At 45.0% G+C, this 15,209-nt stretch overlaps 1 protein-coding gene across 2 annotated transcripts in view; it reads right to left on the bottom strand.

Moving 5' to 3' along the window:
• Nucleotides 1-2,190: 2,190 nt before the first annotated feature.
• BEND7 (BEN domain containing 7) overlaps nt 2,191-15,209 on the bottom strand; it is a 299,983-nt gene continuing 286,964 nt past the window's right edge. For both annotated transcript variants that reach the window (XR_013606925.1, XM_078674216.1), the window contains one exon: nt 2,191-4,809. Coding sequence is in view for 1 of the 2 variants with exons in the window: in XM_078674216.1 (XP_078530342.1) it covers nt 4,751-4,809 (59 nt within the window). In the remaining variant the exon portion in view is untranslated. The remainder of the gene's footprint in view (nt 4,810-15,209) is intronic.

The raw sequence follows: 15,209 nt of genomic DNA, 5'->3' as shown, positions 1-15,209 counted from the left end.
TGCATCCATACCTGAGAATTAATCCGTCTTTCACCCGTTTGTTCCTCTTCCAAGCCAAAAGACCACATTTCTTGTTTCAATGATCATCCCACATTTTTATTTATCTGACTGCCCTCTTCAGATAAGGTGCGAGTTCCTCCTTTCTCCAGCATGAAGAGAATGTATACCAGCGTGAAGGGAAGAAGGAAACTGTGACCATAAGCCTCAACATTGGCATCACAGACATCACGATTATGACTTTTTGCCAAAAACAAGCACTCTTATGGTGAATCCATCATCTAATCACATTCAAAGGTTTTCAACAAGGGGTAAAGACTTCAAGCCCAAATGTAATTTCCGCTCTTCCGAGGAAGCAGAGGTATAAACAACTCATGATTTGAGTAAGCCAGAGATAGCCAATTCCGTGGTATTTCAGTAAGCTCTGAGAAACAACCCAATTAAGACTGAAAGAACGCCGATAGACCAAGAACGAAAGACATTTCTAAACAATACACAAGGCTTCCAGAGGAAATTAGGTTTGTGGAGTTACTGAAAATCAGAAAATGTTTCAGCTTCACAGCGTCCTACATTTCTACTTTACTGAACTAAGGCCGTTTCTACTTATTTCCTCCAATGAGGGACTTTCCAAGGAGATGTTAATCTCTCATAGATATAAAATAAGTGGCGCTTGAAATATTTGATAGAAAATATTTCCTAGAATTTTCAGACTAAATAAGAATTTGTGATATAAAAATACAGCAAGCAATTCAGGTGCGCTCCTGGCAAATTCCATTTTTATTACTCGATCAGAAAATATATATTACTTTTTTGGTTCATATAACTCATATAGACAAACATTTAAGTCAAAACACCTATAGCAAAAAACGTATCTTCTTTTGTAAATAACATGTTGTACTCTTTCCCCTAAGCTTACAAAACATTTAAGAAAACATGTATCACCTCATATATTAGCCTTTGTGACTGGTTCCTTATCTGTGAAGAAGTCCAATTTACCAGGATCATTTATGTACGTGCCAATCAACCGTTACTGGTGACCTTAGTAAATACCTGGGCCGTGCCAATGTTGTTTTTAACACGCACCTGTATTCTAAATTAGGCCTGGGCGGTAAATTCCTTTCCGCTCGCGGAATTTAGGTAATTTGGCGTTCTGCGGAGAACGCAAAATTGCCCAAAAATCTGCATTCTGCGACTTCGTGAAATTTTTTGCTTGTTCGCGTTCTCAAATTGCGTGTTCGCGAGATACTTCCCCCCGAGCACGCAAACAGCAATTGCAAACAGGAAAAAAGCATAGCGAAAATGCAATTCCGCGTGTTCGTGGAATTTCTGCGTGTTCGTGGAGATTTTTTACCGTTTCGCAGAGATTTGCGTAACGCGATTACGCAAATTCCGCCCACCCCTATTCTACATGGCAGATAACGCACTCTATGAAATTGTCAGTACGGAAAAAAGAACATGGCAAACGCATATTTTGCACTAATTTAAAGCACCGGATTTTAATAAGGTAAAAAATACTACGTTTTCAATGGATACCGAAATGCCACTTTACTGTAAAAATTTATCTGAGCACGGTAACATTCCTAATGGAAAGACACTGCTTTCAATCATTGCAAAACATTTTTGGCACACTCCGAGCAGGCCTATCACAGAAACACGTGTGCACAAGCAGGTGAAAACAATTGCGCAAGCCAATTTTTGCCCAGACACACATTGTTGGTGACACGGCCCTGATGAGCAAAGCCTCGTCCAAAAGCACCAACCAATTTAACATAATCGAGTTTTCAGCAGAAACTTTCCATAAATGCCACAGGCAATACAAATACAACTAAACGGTTTGCATGCCAAGTGATAAAGTGCGCAGAGAGGGGGCGAAGTTCATTAGCATGAAAAGAACATGGATATGCTTATGTAGGTGAATCTAGGATAAGCAATTCATGTCTACCTTACTATTATCATAGGGGCAGGATACCTGAGGTGTGCCGCTTGGGATTGGGGAACAGTACATGGATTCCTCGTACAAATACACTTTCCTTTAATACCCTCTCAGTCTAAGTGCAGTAAGGGACTTTAATGTCCAGGAATGCAACGAAATGTACTTAGCAATAAAATAATAAAGACATAACCTGGCCCACAAATTATACGAAGGAGCATTTGCTTCTGCCATTCAGAGGTAAGAGGGGAGTGTACAACATATTTAAGACATTAACCTTCTTTTATTGGTGAACATCTCAAACAGAAATGTAACACAGAGGTTTCCAAAATCAGTCGTGGCATCAAAAACCAATATGTGGAACGGAGAGTGGTGAATGTGACAGCACCCAACAAAATAGTAATTAAATTATACATTATGATACATTTTTTGTTTTAGTGGCAATTAGCAATAACACACGGTCTACATTCATTGCCTTTATTTCTTAGTGCTCTATACTCGGATGTCGGTCTAAAATCGCTTAGAGAAAATTCAGTAGGTATTCTACAACAATACTAGCACACACATTATCGACCTCATTCAAGTATCAAACTGCTATTATGAGAAAGTACAGCGTTTTCTCCCTTCTCATCTCAGACCATGAAAGTTACTCTGCCAGCTCCAATGTATTCAAATGAGAGTGGCCAGGAAAAGACACCTTGATTTTGAGCCAGTGGATATGGAATAATAGTGAAGGTGATAATGGACTTGGGAAAACCGCGGCGAAGAAGAAACTGCTAGTAGAGAGGCGCCAGGAGGCAAAGTGACATGACTCACAACACAAGATAAGGTGGCTCAGATTTTTAAGGTGCTGCTGGATCTTTGAAGGAAGGTGGAGAAGAAAAGTAGTGGAATATGATCAGTGCAAGAGTGGTTGGACACATTTTCACAGTGGAACGAGGAACTTCAGCGAGGCGCTTCGCATATTGTGAGTCAGCCAGCCTTGTGTCTCTCAGGTTGGAGGTAGATCTTGGAAGGTGTACAGAGACATGGGAGGCTAGACTGAGTGCTTTATTAAAAGGATGGAAGGTTTCGTGGTGGAGGCAGAGGTTAGGCAAATAATTGTTTGTCCATCTAGTTTTCTGAGAAAGTGCATTGATTGAGGACTGATAGAGTGGAAGGTGAAAAAAAGATTTAATTTTGAGGATGTGAATCAGGCAGATGCCGTTGCGAAATGCATTTTGCTGTTGAAATTAAAGATTAGGTTGTTAGACAATGCAGAAGGGATAGTGAACTGGGGATGAAAAGTGATGACAGCTGCGTTCAAAAGTAAGATTTCAGTGCTGACAGGTTAAGCATTAATAAATGTGCAATATGTTGTAAGCAACAGCAGAGAGGCAGTGGCATAGCAAGGGCAGGGGTACCCTGTGCAGAAAATTTCTGATCACCCACGGCTTGACAAAGTGAAAAAACATATGTGTTTAAAACATGTTTTTGCCATTTTGTCACCCTCCTCAGTGATGACACCCGAGGCGGCCACCACCCACCTTCCTACGCCACTGCAGAAAGGCAGTTTGTCACATGAGCACAGTACGAATCTTTAAAAGGAAGTAGGAAATAAAGATTTGTGTGTTAACAGCTAAAGGGAAGACACTGAAGAAGAGGCGATGTACAGGAGGAAGGGGAGAAGGAAAGGTAAATTAAGAGGATCAAAGACGGATCCTTAGAAGACCCTTACTGGAAAGTTAGTGAGCACTGGGACCACGGAGCACCAGTACACTGAATAGGTCTGGTCAGCAAGGTAGGAGGCAAGCCAGGCAGCACCAGATATTTTAACTTGCAATTATTGTCGTATGTTGTGTCACCTTTAACAAAGGTGGCAGATAACACGACAGCAGGATACACGTCACAAGAGGTGTGACTATATTAAATCCTCTGTAAATAGGCTTTGAAGTAAACTGTGTTGAAAATCGGGAAAAGCCTATTGATAGTGGCACTCTTTTGTGCCAAGCTTTCATGAGAGAAAAAGATTACAAGAAACACATTGATAATCCAAACGGATCGACAAATGCTGCAGCTTACAAAGACCTCATCAACTCTACGCCAGTCCTACACAAAAGGGAATTATTGCTATCACAAAGTGAAAGAGTAAGAAAAGAAAAGCATTTTTGTTTTAGACACATTCTCCAAACCCTTTCAGTCTACTCTTCAGCAAAGTACATTGCATGAACAAAACATCTTAGTGCGTGATGAATGGTGCTGTGTCAAAAACAGTTTGCTAATAAACCAACCAAATTAAGAATGTCAATGAAAATGGAATGCAAATAACTATGGAGTTTTGCCCTAGCCGGCGTTTCTTTTTTACTATGCATTGTCATTTGATGGAAGCGCAATTTAATATACATTTGAAGCTGAACTCGGGCAGAAGCTTTCAATATGAAAACCTTTGTACAATAACTTTAACTAGGAGACCAGCAATAGTAAGAAAATGTGCCTGGATAATAAATCCTTGGCTCCAAATTCCAGCGGCATGGCCTGCCATGTTTTTATGTTGGGTAGATTTTTACTATAGTGAAAATAGGTGGACTAATATCGGAGGCTGTGTAATGGTTTGTTGGAAAAGGTTTGATATTTTGTAATACCACATCATGAGAAGTTTGTTCATGAAATATTTTCTCTGTACACCAGACATATATACCCGTTACAGTTATTAAATCTGAAAACATAAAACTAAACTCCAAAATGCATTTTCCAGGACAAAAACATTGTGATAAAAACAGATTTGATATGGTTCTTGCAGGATTCATGTTATCCAAATTCAGCAGTGTAGGTCAAGTGTTAGGCTTAACACTCTTCATTTGGACTGATCCAGATATCCTTTGTATGAGATTCAATGGTATCACCTGGGGAAAAGGAGAGTAAAAGACAGCATAGGTCAATCTTTTTAATTTCCTAGTTTTTAAATTTTGCATTGCCAACAAAATTATAGCAAGCATTGTAAAGCCATAGGAACGACCGACATGCAAACAGAGATGCAAGTTTAGCAATCACAGCCAACATACGGCTTTAGGACTCTGATGCATATATATTAATACTGCACATTTCCTCATGTTCAGTACATCATGACATCTCTTAATCGATCAACTATGGAACCTTTTACGACTACAACAATGGAATATATCTTTTAGCAATAATCGAGGAAGCTTGCTGGCACTTTTGTAATGCCCCAAGGGATGGAGATGGGATTCCCGGGGCCAATAAAGGCTCAGGGAGAGGCTAAATGTCCCCGTCCCCTTTTTAGGTCTTGCCTGCCATTGCAGCGCGCATAGGCTGCTTGCTCTGCGAGAGCTTCTTGGAATCGATATAGTTTCAGAAGGGGACTTGAAGCCCCACCCCTCTTTCCCATTGGCTTGCCTCATCGTTTATGGTAAACGGTGGCACGTGATTGGAAATGGGGCTTCTTGGTTACCGCCCTGTCCAATTTTCGGATGGGCCGGAAGGACAGGCCGGCACAATTTTTGTTTGGCGTGACGTGGGAGGGTTTGGTTTATGGCAAACGCTGGCTCGTGATTGGAAAAAGCATCCAGTGAGCGGGCATGCCCACTTTCACTTTTAAAGCGTAGCCGGGCAATGCAGCCGTTTGTATGTGTCTTGCATTTAAATGCGCGCGTGCTTTATGGGGGTCGCGCTATAACTTTTAAAAATGTTTCATCTCGGTCAGCAGCGGCCTCTTCTTCCTGCGCCTCAGCATGTGTACGGCTCACACTCTGTATGTCTATGGTGTGCACTTCTGTCCACTCGCATTTGCTTGTGTGGAACAATGCTTATAATGCGCTGCTCCCTCATATTTTGTTTTTCCAACTGTGCGCGGCGCTCGCTTTATGGGGTATGCGCTATAATGCTCCTTCTCTGTCAGCAGCACCCTCTCCTTCCTGCGGCTCAGCATGTATACGGCTCACCTACTGTATGTCTACAGTGTGCAGTTCTGTCCACTCGCGTCTATGTGCATGTGGTCCTGGTTAAACATGGATATGTGCGAGTGTGAAATGTACATCTAACTGTACGTGTCTAAGTATTTTCATGTGCCTTTTCCCTGAGTTTATAGCTGTAGGCATTCAGAGAGTCTGTGTGTGAGTGGATCAGGAATTCTGTACAGATATCTATAATTGTGGGCTTTTGTGTACTTTGCATTTCGCCATGTGAGAGTTTGCGAATCGTGTGTGCGGTGGGGGGGAAAATGGTTTTGCATGAGTCTTGACGGGACGTCAAATGTCTTTTTGTATGTTTGTATGTTGTCGGTGTCTCTGTATGTGTGTGTATTCGTGCCAGTCTGGTTAGTGTGTGTTCATCATTTATATATGCGAGTACGTGAGCCTCCCTTACAGTCTGCGTGCAGGATGCCAGAGTCCCTTGGCCCGGCTCTGTGCTTCTTTCAGGCTCCAGGCCGTGTTTGCCTCGCCTCCATGTAACCAAAGCCAGCATGCTATGAGCTGGGAGTCTCCTGGGCTGCCTCCCAACCTCACACAGCGAATCCACCTCCCACTCCCAAACTTCAGGCTTTACAAATAAAACTCTCCACAACATCACCCGCAAGAAAGCCCCCCCCCCCCAAACAAGGAACCCTGAGAACCAATCCTGTATGTTTATATACATTTATATATTTTTATTCAGGTATATGTTTACGCATGTTTCGATGCATTTAAATATATATATACATACATATATATATATACATACATATATATATATATATATATATACATATATATATATATAAATGAAACTTAAGTTTGGTGTGGGTTAAAGTCCATATATATATATATATATATATATATATATATATATAAAATATATTACAGGAACACACAGCAGCTTCACATGCACAAAAGAAGTCCAATTATTTCTCGCCGACACGTTTCAGGCTTTATGCCTTTCTTCATGGGCAAACATTGAAAAGTGGCAACCTGCACACATTCCCAGTTTTATCCCCAATCAAGCTCAGTTGAGTTTCTCTCGCATAGTCTGCTGGGAATGGAGGTTCTGAACATATCCCCCAATGTGGGTTGCGGTCACTGCTTTTATATTTTAATAAAGTTTTTAAAGGGACAAAGTCCATGAAGCCAACCTCATGGGTTCGCCGCCACCTCCTGTCCCGCTTCGTTGTTGCTCCAATACGCAACTTCGGGCCCGCTGACAGTCTTGCGGTTGAGCCATCTCAGGGTCAACCGTATTAATGAGAAGAAAGGCGATGCAAAATGCTCATCCAGGTTGGTTTTTAATACAGGAACACACAGCAGCTTCACGTGCACAAAAGAAGTCCAATTGTTTCTCGCCGACATGTTTCAGGCTTTACGCCTTTCTTCATGGGCAAACTTTGAAAAGTGGTGACCTGCACAAACTCCCAGTTTTATCCCCAATCAAGCTCAGGTGAGTTTCTCTCGCATAGTCTGCTGGGACTGGAAGATCTGAACATATCCCCATGTGGGTTGCTGTCACCGCTTTTATATTTCAATAAAGTTTTTAAAGGGACAAAGTCCATGAAGCCAACCTCATGTGTTCGCCGCCACCTCCTGTCCCGCTTCGTTGTTGCTCCAATACACAACTGCGGGCCCGCATATATTGGTATGTGGAACATAACATTTGTGTTGTTTTGGTGTACACTATTTAAACCTATTTGTCATGTATGTATGCTTGGGTGATATGGTATATACACCTACGCTGTACTAACCACTGATATTACACTACCAACAACATCAAACAAAAACCAACACACTACTATTATCCTCATCACTAACAATCCTTCTGCATCACACTACTCTTCTCCGACTCCAACAAGCTCCCTCACAGTGCTCTTCTGCAGTTCTCTACTTCCTTATACCGAATGCTAATAACAATCTTTCCTTGCTTCAACCTCACACTATTATTCTACATCTCACACTCCTTTTATATCACACCTACTGCTCTTCTACTATTCTAACTCTCCTTATGCATCATATTGCTCTCCACACTTTTCAAAATTAAAAACACTAAACTCCTCCACACTTTCTTCCTTCTCCCTATTTATTCTCCCCATACCTTTCTTCTGCATCATAATATTCTACTCCTCACTATACTTCATTAACCCTCATGCTATTCTTCTAATCATTCTCCTTCCCAAATCTTAAACACTGCTCCTCTCCTACTAAAGTATGCTTTAAACACACAATTGATGGGCGGAATGCAGAACAAATCAAAACATTCAACCCCATTCCTGGCTGATCTCCCACCTCGGGCGATCTCGGATGAAGGCCGAGCCCGACTGGACCTCCCGCTGTCTGCGGAGGAACTGGGAGAGGCTCTGGGTGAGCTAAATGCTGGAAAGGCCCCTGGGCCTAATGGCTTCCCCTGCGAATTTATGAAAACGTTTAATCTCCAACTGGGGATGCGCTACAGGAAGGCGCTAGAGGCGGCTAGGGACTGTGGATGCCTTCCGGCGGACTGGCGACATGCGGAGGTGGTAGTCTTTTGCAAGCCTGGGCGGCCGCCGGATCGCCCTGAGTCGTATCGCCCGATTTCCCTGTTAAATTTCTAAGCGAAAATCTTAGCAAAAGCCTTGGCGAAACGCCTTTGTCCCTATATATCGGACTTGGTCCATCCGGATCAGGCCGGATTTCTGCCCCACCGGGCGACTCGACATAACATTCGCAGGGCGCAGTTGGTGGTGGAGGCGGCGCGAGCGGCGGCCATCCCGGCGGACCTTTTACTAGCGGATATTGATAGGGCGTTCGATTCCCTGAGCTGGCCGTATCTTCGGGCACTGCTTCTATGCCTCAATCTGGGCCCCCGTTTTCTGTCCTACATTCACTTACTATATACCGACTTGACAGCGGCGGTGCGGGTAGCGGGGGCGGTGTCCAGTTCCTTTCTGATAGGCCGGGGTACACGGTGCCCCCTCTCGCCCTACCTATTTGCACTGGCGATGGAGCCACTGGCGGCCTGGGTGAGGATGGATGCACAGTTGCGTGGGGTGGAATGGGTGGGAGGTCCGACTGATAGAATCGCGCTTTATGCCGATGATGTTCTTTTCTTTCTTACGGACCTGAACAGATCCGGTCCCAGGGTCCTCGACATCATGCGCATCTTCGGTGAAGTGTCCGGCCTTACCTTGAATGTACAGAAGTCGAAATTGTGGGTCCTGGGTGACAGTAGAGCCTTGGGTCCTTGGGCTTCGGCCCTGCAGGAGGCGGTGGGAGGCCTTAAATATCTAGGTGTCTTCCTGACGGACGTGCCGGGAGTATCATGGTCCCGTAATGTTCTACCCGTGTGGGATAGAATACGTTCAGATATGCAAGTATGGTCTAGGATGCCGCTGAATGTCTATGGACGCTCGGCCATCTTCAAGATGGTAGCCCTACCCCGTCTCCTATATCAGCTTCAAAATTATCCATACCCGGTACCGCGGCAGTGGTTTAGGCAGGTGGATTCGGCGTTGGGTCGGTTCTTGTGGACTGGGGGGGCGGTGAGGGTGGCGCTTCGCACATGCTTCCTCTCGACATATTGTGGGGGACTGGCAGCCTCGGACGTCCAGTCTTACTATCAAGCGTCACACCTGCTGGTCCTCAACGAATGGTGGTATGGAGATCACGGCGACCCGACTTACGCCCTGGAGAGATACCTGATGGACCCGCACACGCTCCATACGATTTTATACTCGGCTGCACTCCGCAAAAGGCTCCCGGCAGTCACGCAGACAGTTTTCCGGGTGTGGCGCGATGCGCTCCGACGCATGGGATGGTGGAACAGGTTGACGGGGGAAACCCCGCTGTGGCACAATGGGCGGTTGCCGGCATTGGCTTCCCTGCGGGGCTTTGATGGCTGGGACGCTATCGGCATCTCGGCGCTGGGTCACGTTATGAGGGGCTCGGTCCTAAAGTCTTTTCAGGCTCTGCGGGATGAGTACGACATGCCCCAATCCCAATTCTTTCGATACCTGCAGCTTCGACACGCCCTGACCCCCGCCATAGCAGACCTGACTTCTTTGCCAGAATTCAGCCCCCTTGAGGCTAAATTGTTCATGGGGGAATTGGAAATTAAAAAAAATTCTAGCATCTACCAGACGCTGATCACCCATTGTTCCCCCTCTCTTGACAAACTGCGGCTGATATGGGAAGGAGAGTTGGGTAGTTTGGAAGAGGAGGATTGGAGGGAGGCCCCTAGGGGTGCAGCGATTGCGGTGCGCTTGCGCTTCATTCAATTCAAGTACCTTCATAGGGCATACTACACGAGGGAGCGACTGTGGAAGGCGGGACTGATTGCCGCCCCGGACTGTCTGAGGTGTGGAAGTGCAGTGGGCTCCTTTATTCATACGGTGTGGGAGTGTGTGAGACTGCAGAGATTTTGGACCGGAGTGTGGGGGTGCCTGGAGGAGGTGCTGGGCTGGGAGCTCCCCCGCTCGCCGAAGCTGGGCCTTCTCCATGTCATGGAACAGGTGGGGGGGAATTTGTACAAGCGACATTTGCTCCTCTTGGGCCTCATAGTGGCCAAGCGGGATATAGCCAGGGCCTGGAAGGCTCCTAGAGCCCCACTGCTGGAGGTGTGGAAACGAGGTTTGGATTTTAACATGGGACTAGAACATCCGATATTTGAGGCAAGGGGGTGTCCTGCAAAACATTTTAAGATCTGGAAGAAGTGGGCGGACTACAGAGGCCTTCTGCTGGACCCCCCGGTCACCGACGCAGATCGCGTCCTTACTGACTTTGGGTGATTTGGCTCACATGCTGCGTTTACGATTGCTAGGTTCCTCTAAATGGACAATGTAGCCACCGTGCGGGGTGGAGGGAGGGTTCCGGGTGGGTTAGTGGTGGGTGGGTACTGGGGGATTATTAGCTGACTGTATTTGAATGTGATGTTTTTCTGTGCACACCGCCTCTCTGATTCTTAGGGAGCGGTGGATTAATTCTGATATGCTGTCAACTGCTAAAACCTAATAAAATTTGTTCTGAAAAAAAAAAACATTCAACCCCAGTCAAGAGATCTGGGTTAAATCCATCATTCTTTTGCTCACCATTCCACCCCACTTTAGACCTGGCCATATGCAAATCAGTCTTCACCCTGTGCCTCATGGGAACAGTCCAGCCCGAACTGCCAAGCCAGGCCCTCCCTGGACCGGAAACAAGCATCCTAGCAACGGTTTCAGGGTTTCAGCCCTCATCAGCCAGGATAGCTTGATTCCAGTGGCACAGTGAGCCCGGGGCCCACGTCTGGGCATACCCGGCGCACTTAGGGCGAGGAAGCAAAAGACACACAATTGATGGACGGAATGCAGAACAAATCAAAACATTCACTCCCAGTCAAGAGATCTGGGTTAAATCTATCATTCTTTTGCTCACCATGCCACCTCAGTACATTTTTGCATTTCTTTTTTTGTGCTCTTTGCTTCAAACTACTACAAAGCTAAGAAATACAATTCTAACAACATAAAATCACAACATATCACAAACACACTAATTAATACAAAGCTATAAAACAATACCATTCGCAAAGCAAATTGCTTTAACTTAAACAAAGGCGAGACCTATTGCATTTCCATTGCTTGTTATAACAGCTGGTACCAAATAGCCTCCGGGATGAGGCCCCTATTCACACCCAGGCTACCCACTAAGGCCAAAATAAAGTTTACATTGGATGTCTAGTTAACAAAGCTATCCACTGCAACTCCCCAGTATACCTCGCTTTCCTGGTCAATACGCTATCATACAAGTATGAATAAGCAAAAATAATTTGCTGCTCAAACCAACCACTCATGCCCGGTATACATCTTTCTCATGTGCTGATCCTGTGGAACCCACTTCCACCCACTTGTCTTTCTGAAAACCCATCTCTGTGGACCATATCAATTAGGCCATAAGGCTAAATCAAACACATTTACACATGCACATTTTACCCATCCCAACACTCAATACTCTGCTACAAAATGATTGCCTTATCAAGTGTTCGACCTGGCAGCCTTTGCATGGGTTTCCCCTGCATTTTGTGCCTTTGTCTCCTATATTTTACTGTGTGATGGATTTCGTTTTTGCTGGTCTAGATGCTTTGGGCACTTTGCCACTGCTGTTCAGTGCAAGTGCTCAAGTTGTAAATTGTTATTATGGATTGGTGTTTCCATGACTGGTTTATTTGGATTACTGTTAAGTCCCTAGTACAGTGCACTGTGTGTGCCCAGGGCCTGTAAACCAAATGCTGCTAGTGGGCTTGCAGCACTGATTGTGCCGTCCACACAAGCAGCTTTGCAAAAAAAGGTCTCAGGCCTGCCAATGTAGTGCCTGTGCACAGTCTAGTACTTCCATGTCAACTTGGCAAGTTTACCCACTTGCCAGGCCCTAACCTTCCCTTTTCTTACATGTGAGTCACCCTTAAGGTAGGCCCAAGGTATCCCTGTGACCCAGGTGCAGTGTATGTGAAAGGTAGGACATGCCTAGATATGTATGGCATGTCCTGATAGTGAAATACTGCCAATTTAGTTTTTCACTATTGTAAGGCTATCTGTTCTATAGGATAGAATCGGGAGTTTGCTCATAACATCTTATGACGATTACTGCCCATGGGAACCGGATAGGAAAATAAAGTTTGATATGCCTGAATGTGAGGATGTATCTTTTAGTGAGGGTGATTTTTACACTCTGGGTTTGAAAATACCACTTTTAGAAAGTAAGTATTTTCTTGCCTAACCATCCAGTGTGCCTCTGTTAGGTTGTGTACTGACTGTCTGCCTTTGGAGTGACAGGGGCTGGGGATGTGCCTTCTGTTCAGACAGCCACTTGAGGTTTGAGATGTGTCCGGCCTTTCCAGGGTGAGTCAGGTCAGGGCTGAATTGACCTGGGCTGCATTCAGAGTAGTGGGAGGAGATTTCTTTCACACCCGAATGGGCCTGGTCTACTTTGGACAATGCTGTCTCCACCTCCTGCCAGGAAGATGCACCAGTGAGGACAGAACTGGTTTTGGCGGGGCAAAGACACTCTGCCCCCAGAGAACAAAGGATTTTGTATTATAAAAAAAGGGCCGAGACCCCCGACTTTTAGATCACTTCTTAGAATCAAGAGGAACCTTTTCCAAGGGGAAGAGGTGGAGAAACGGAGGAGGAATACTGTCCCTGTGCGGTGTGCTGTCTGTGGTTGGCCGGCAGCGGCTACTTTCTGCCATAGAAAGGAGAACGACTTTGCTGTGTGCTGTGTCCCCTGCTTGAGGAAGATCTCCAAGGGCTTAAAATAGAGCCTGTCTCCTGTTCCGAAGTCTTAGGGACACAAAGACTTCACCCCCAATTCCCCCAGAACTCCTTTGCTCGGAGTTCTGACCTGCTGAGAGGTGCCTGTCAGGGTTTTGGACCCCTGGAAGTTGTTTTGGAACTAGAAACTGCACAAACTGTAAAAATTGATGCATCGCCTGTTTCCGACGCATAGCAGTGGTGCGAGAAGAATTTTCCAACACATTGCCACCACCGAAGAATCGACGCAGCACCTACTCGTGGCTGACGTGTCTGCCGTGCGACGAATCCTGTGCACCCATCTCCGAGATTACTGCTCTGATTCTGATGCTGTGGAAGAACCAACGCATCGAGGGGACGTGGCTGAAATCATTGCAGCGCATCCCGGGTCTTCACGCATTGCATCGGATTGTCACGCATCGAAGTGTCAAGTCTGTTGCATCGTTGGGGGACGCAGTAAGAAACCAACGCATCACCTCCCCACGCAGTAAGGAACCAACACATCACCTCCCCTGAGCAGCAGTAAGGAACCGACACATCACCTCCCTTGGGATCAAGAAACCAACACATCACCTGCCCTGAGTGTAAGTAACCAACGCATCATTTTCCCTGCTACCCTTTTTGCTTGCATTTTCGACGCACCCAAGGTACCTTGTGTAAAAGTGTTACATCCAACATTTTCTTGGACCAGAACTGTTTCTACCTTTTAAGCAAAGTTTTTTTAGTAGTGTTTTGTGGTCTATGGTATATTGGTCTTGTGTTGGTTTAGATAAAGAAGACTTATTTCTCTAAACTGGTGTGGTGTCCATTTGTAGTGTTTTTACTGTATGTGTTCACAAATGCTTTACACACTGCCTCTGAGATAAGCCGGTCTACTCGTGCCAAGCTACCAAGAGGGTGAGCAGGTGTTATTTTAGGAGTGTATCCCCCTCACCCCGACTAGGAGGAAGGGTCCCTATTAGGACAAAGGTGCAAACCCTTGCCAACTAGAGACCCCCATCATTTCTAACACTATGGTATTCTGTTCTGGTCATATTGATGTTCTCTGTAGACTTTGCAAAGTGCTATCATATTGGTTGGTGCTCTGCACTGTATAAAACTGTTACATAAATGAATGAAATGTGACAAAATGTTGGAGCAGCGCCTCATATCACTGAAATCTTGGAGACGCCTTCATTTTTTGTAAGGATTCAAGTAAATAATGAAACATTGGACATTTTGTTAGTTTAAGTTAGGCAAGAACATGCACATATGGAAAAATAATTGAATCATTAATTTAGGACCAGTCTGTAAGGTGCATAAATAGCTGTGAACTGCAAGAGGAGTTGCTTGCTAGATATCCTGCATAAAAGATGCAGTGGCAATTGTGTAAGAAATGGAACATGTAGTTGCAGGTGTGAAGGAGCTCCACTGTAACGGTGAGGCTAGAAGTGAATTTTTTTTATGTGGTTACAGAAAAAAAGAAAGGACTCTGTTGTGCAATTTAGCGATGCGGAAATAAAAAAAAAGCACAGGCACTTTACTATGAAGAAATAATAAACTCAGCAGCTAATACCCCTCGAGCAATTGCCTGTGTTGAAAGACCCTCCTAGAGCTTCCTGGTTTAGGAATATCATCCAATGCCTCCCCAGATCGTTGTAACATACTTGCTGAAATTTTTCAGAGTAAAATTAAAGATATATACATTGCATTTCCCGGGTCACAATGTCCCAGTGACCTATTAACGGACAAGCCCCTGCCTTATACGGAGCATCTATTGGAGGCACTTCTAACTATGAATTTGGACACTTTATCGGAAATCTTCTCCCAAATAAAATCGGGCTCCCCCCTTTATCCATCTTTTCCCCACTTCCTTCGTAAAGCCAAAGACGCAATACTCCCAGTCATATTGGAGGTGATAAATCGGTCTTTTTCCACCGGCCAAGTCCCATCACCCTGGAAAAACGCTATGGTGAAGGCCCCACTCAAAAATCCGACCTTAAATCCAGAGGACTTGAGCAACTATCGTCCCATTTATTTGCTACCTGCGATCTCTAATATATTGGAAAAGTACGTCAACACGAC

This window comes from Lissotriton helveticus, chromosome 1_1, assembly GCF_964261635.1.
Source record: "Lissotriton helveticus chromosome 1_1, aLisHel1.1, whole genome shotgun sequence".
Lineage (NCBI taxonomy): Eukaryota > Metazoa > Chordata > Amphibia > Caudata > Salamandridae > Lissotriton > Lissotriton helveticus.
Note: the sequence above shows the minus strand (reverse complement) of the source record. Positions and strands in the feature narration are given on the sequence as shown.